Genomic DNA, 5,264 nt, shown 5'->3' with positions numbered 1-5,264 from the left:
TGATGAGAAGGAATCATTAATTGGCTGCCTCCTGCACGTTGGACCGAGCCTGCAACCCAGGCATGTGCCCTTGACCAGAATCGAACCTGGGGCCCTTCGGTCCACAGGCCGATGCTCTATCCACTGAGCCAAACCAGGCAGGGCGGATGCTTTGTATTTTTTAATACTTAAACTTTTCTCAGGTAGTTTAATACCCTGTGTGTAGGTAAATTATCTGTGTGTAGGTAAATTATTTGTTATTACTAGTAAAGCACTGTCCTGCTGTAAGCAGGTATGTGATTAAATTCTCCCTGCAGCTTTGTCACCTCTCAGCCTTCCTAGAATTTAAGAGGGTTAAGGCCTTGCTTTGGGTTAGGTTTTGGCTTAAGGAAATGTGGCTGGTTTGATCCAGCCCAGCCGTGGGCAAACTACGGCCCGCGGGCCGGATCCGGCCCGTTTGAAATGAATAAAACTAAAAAAAAAAAAAGACCGTACCCTTTTATGTAATGATGTTTACTTTGAATTTATATTAGTTCACACAAACACTCCATCCATGCTTTTGTTCCGGCCCTCCGGTCCAGTTTAAGAACCCATTGTGGCCCTCGAGTCAAAAAGTTTGCCCACCCCTGATCTAGCCAGATCACTAAACTTTTTCCATATTAGCAATAAGGCTGTTACACTTTCTTATTATTTGTGTGTTCACTGGAGTAGCAACCTTAATTTAAAACTTTTCTTTTGCATTCACAACTTGGCTAGCTGACGCAAGAGGCCTAGCTTCTGGCCTATGTCAGCTTTCAATGTTCTTCACTAAGCTTACTCATTTCTTGCTTTTAAGTGAGAGATGTGTGACTCTTCCTCGAGGCCATTATGGGATTATTAATTGGCCCAATTTAATTATTGTTGTGTCTCAGGAAATAGGCCCAAAGAGAAGGAGAGAGATGGGGGAAGGGCTGATTGGTGGAGCAGTCACACATAGCATTTATTGGTTAAGTTTGCTATCTTATATGGGTGTGGTTTGTGGTTTCCAGAACAATTACCGTGGTAATATCAGAGATCACTAATCACAGATCACCATAACAAATATAATAATAATGAAAAAGTTTGAAATACTGTGAGAAGTACCAAAATGTGACACAAAGACAAGGAATGAGCAAATGCTGTTGGAAAAATGGTGCTGATAGACTTGCTTGACCAGGGTTGCCACAAACCTTCAATTAGTAAAAAAACAGTACGGCAAAGTGCAATAAAGGAAAGCACAATAAAATAACGTGTGCCTTTTTTTTTTTTTTTTTTGGTATGGTGACTTGTATGTATGTGTGTATATTATGTACATTATATCATTTTGTGAACTATTTTGAAAATGTTTTCTTCATTAATGGCGTAGTATGAACATTTTCCCATATGATAAGTCATTTTTCAAAAAATTCTGATCCAAGGTTATGTTTCCATTGATTTTTAGAGAGAGAGGAAGGAGGGAAAAGGGGGAGAGAGAAGGAGAAACATCAACCATTTGCCTCCTATACTCGCTCTGACTGGGGACCAAACCTGCAACCTAGGTATGTGTCCTGACCGGAAACTGAACCCGCAACATTATTTGGTGTACAGGACAACGCTCTAACTAACTGAGCCACCCGGCCAGGGCTGATAAGTCATTTTGAGTGACTGAAACATCATTCCTTGTACAGATGTACATTTAACTGTTCCTCTGCATTAGACATTAAGGTTACTTCGAATTTTTTTACCATCAATAATACTGTACATAACTTTGTACTTAATTTTTTTCCTTTTATGGTATATTTATTCTTTTTAAAAGAATTCTTTATTGTTCAAAGTATTACATATGAATCCTTTTTCTCCCATGACCTCTCCCCGCTCATTCCCACCCCCCCAGCACATGCCCTCACCCAGATAGATTCCTAAAAATTATTAATTATTAAGTCAAAAGGAATGAACATTCTTAAAACTTGATACATATTATCAAACTACTTTTGGGAAAGGTAATTTTGATTTACATCCTCATTAGAAATTCCAATTTGCATCTTCTCTAGCAAAGTATGCCTTACTGTATGTATTAGCTTGAGATATTTCTTTTACCTTTGCTACTTTCAATACAGGAACAGATATTCTTCTAATAGAAATATGGATAATTAAGAAATCAAGTGGTAGAATTTCTTGTAGACTTTATTTTAACCTGTATTCAGTAAATACTAGTTGAATCTTAATACATAAGTAATAAATGGTCTGTAAGTGACTATGCTGTCTGTTTTAAAAATGTGATAATTCTTTCTCTTACTTAGTTTAAGAAGCAAATTATCGAAAGTTTAAATAAGAGCCCCAATCTGGATCACTTGCTGTCCATTAAAAAGACACTGAAAAACTTAAAAGCTCGACTGAGATGGAAATTGGTTGAAAAGAATAATTTGGAAGAAGTAAGCAAATAGTTGGTTGTCACTGAACTCTTTGTGTGCCTCATTTTACTTGGGCTCTGCTTTATAAAAGTCATGCATAAGTGTTCTCTTTAAATAGAATAATTACTTACATTTTGTTTTATATATTTTATCTTTCCCCCTCTGTGTATGTAAATAAAATTATTACATTAATAGTGTAAACATTTTTCCATGTCACTAAATGCTTTTTGAAAACAGTTTACATGGCTGCCTTGGTTTTCAGTAACATAAGTATTTTTGAATAATTTGAAAACTCTTTGGTTTGGACTGTTATATAATGTCTATTACAATACAAGCCTACTACATGCAAGGCGATGGGTGTTCCCCAAAGGTAGAATTTTGTTATAAACTATTTTTCAGATCTTCTGTTTACTTCTTTTTAATAGCTGTACATATTGTTTCTTGGAAATATTTTAAGTTGTTTTTATATGATAATAGAACTAGAAGAATTAGGATATTCTAATCTTCATTAACTTTCTTCCTTAGGTTTAAAACTTTGTGAAATTTTGGGAATTCTTAGTTTTCCCTTGAGAATTTGATTTACGTATAAAAAGAGATTTATATTATGTCTTAATCCAATTTGAATGAGCTCTGTTTCTCTTTGGACCACTTCAGTGGAATATAACGGTTTAAGATTTTTCCAGTTTTATTGTATTCTGGGCTGTGGGGAATGGTCTCTTTTTTAGTTTAATTTTTTTAACTTTTGGAGAAATATATCTAACTTTGAAAATGTGCCATTTAAGACGGCTTATTATCACTGGAGTCTTTCCTCTAGTAGACATGCCACACATTTACTCATTTAAAAAAACACACCCAAATCTCATGTAGAAAACAATTCCAGGGCATTTAATTGTATTCTGGTTCTTATTCTTGACACTTTCTGATGGCAGTCGGTCATCTTTATTGTAGATAAATTCTTCAGCAGATTTTAAGAGGTGAGAAAAAAAATCTGCGTAATTGACTTTGTCTTTATTTTTTATAATTCCTTTTCATAGGTTTTAGAAAATTAGTGTTAGAATATTAATTCGCAAGTGCTATTATGTGCTAGGTACAGAAGGATAAATAGAAATCAGATGGAGTGATTTGCTTAGAAGTTGTAAATAATTCTTACTAGGAAGACTTATTTTCAGTCTACTTTAACAAGCCTGTAAGGTCACTTTTGTTTCTTTCTGATTAAAGTCTGATGACCATGATGGATCTGAAATTGAGAAAATAAAACAAGAAATAACTCAGTTACGTAATAGTGTCTTTCAGGAAATTTATCGTGAGCGAGAGGAATATGTAAGTATAAAGTTTTGAATTAGTTTGTACTAGAAATTGAATTAATATATCCATTTTATGAAGTGGACTATAATAACAAGTATAGAGATTATATTGGTATAGTTATGTGTTGGCATAATGATGTTTATGTGAATTTAGATATTAATTTCTGATGACAAAATAATTTATTACCATTGTACCAAATGTGAAAATTACACAAAATTATAAAGAAGAAAAAACATCACCGTAATTTTCCTACTTGTGGTAATAATAGTGATCATTGTTAATTTTTGATGTTAACTTTCCTTTCATCTTTTTTTGCTTATTTTTACAAGAATTGAGATGATAGCTTAAACACAATTTGCACACTGCTTATATTCTTAACAGAAAGCCTGAAGATTTTTTTCTTTATTAAAATCCATATGAACATCATTTTGGTATAATACTGCAATGACAGCATTAATAGGGCAGCATAAATTAGTTGAAGACTATAACAAAATAAAACTACCTGGTTTTGGGGTGGAGGAGATGTTGCATCTTTAAGTCTCTAATCTACCACTAATTTTTGTGAGAGTCAGTCAGCGTATTTTCTCTTTAAAATGCAAAGAGTATTGTATTTTATGTATTAGGAATGTTATGTGAACTAAGTTAAGAACATTGCTTTGAAAAATAAAAACATTGTGAAATAATAGACATTTTAAGGTTATATTTCATTTAGCAAACTCACATGACTGTGTACTTTAGTAGTCACCTGGAATAAAATAGCTATCTCCCAGCGACTTGGTAAGTGTATAGAAGTTTCACTTAATGAACATGTGATAAACAACTTTTCTAAGAATCCTCAATTTTCACATTTGCTTCAAGTGGCTTTTGTAGAGCTACATATTTTTTAAATATATTTTATTGATTTTTTACAGAGAGGAAGGGAGAGGGATAGTTAGAAACATCGATGAGAGAGAAACATCAATCAGCTGCCTCCTGCACACTCCCTACTGGGGATGTGCCCGCAACCAAGGTACATGCCCTTGACCGGAATCGAACCTGGGACCCTTGAGTCTGCAGGCTGACGCTCTATCCACTGAGCCAAACCGGTTAGGACTACATATTTTTTTCAAGGCTTTTTATGTGTGTTTCCTCCTAAATGACATAGCTATTATTTTAAACATATCACTGTGTTCTTATTTTTTTTTGAGAAATAATGACAATTTCATAATTCAAATTGGTGTATTATCACACTTTTTCATTTTAGCTTGGAAGTGAGTGCAGAGCTTGACCTTAGGCAACGTTCTGTGTCTATATATGTATACCAAACCTAAAATTGGTAATTAAGTTTTTCTTCTCTTAGTAAAGATGGTATTTTAGATCTAAGATGATTCTTGGCTTTCATTTACTATTTTTTAATTATTTTATTGCTTTAAGTATTACAAAGAGTATTATATATGTCTCCTTTTTTTTTTCTTCCCTTGACCCTCACCTAGCCTCCCATGCCTCCCAGTGTCTTGTGTCCATTGGTTATGCTCGTATGCATGCATACAAGTCCTTCGGTTGATCTCTTACCCCCGCCCCCCCCCCCCCCCG

General features: G+C 34.4%; 1 protein-coding gene across 1 annotated transcript in view; it reads left to right on the top strand.

The window, feature by feature from the left end:
* STK31 (serine/threonine kinase 31) overlaps nucleotides 1-5,264 on the top strand; it is a 56,132-nt gene that overhangs the window by 30,704 nt on the left and 20,164 nt on the right. The window contains 2 exon segments of the mRNA XM_006088797.3: nucleotides 2,205-2,408; nucleotides 3,606-3,707. Coding sequence (XP_006088859.1) covers nucleotides 2,205-2,408; nucleotides 3,606-3,707 — 306 coding nt within the window.

Source organism: Myotis lucifugus, unplaced genomic scaffold (assembly GCF_000147115.1).
Source record: "Myotis lucifugus unplaced genomic scaffold, Myoluc2.0 scaffold_52, whole genome shotgun sequence".
In the NCBI taxonomy this organism is placed as follows: Eukaryota; Metazoa; Chordata; class Mammalia; order Chiroptera; family Vespertilionidae; genus Myotis; species Myotis lucifugus.
Note: the sequence above shows the minus strand (reverse complement) of the source record. Positions and strands in the feature narration are given on the sequence as shown.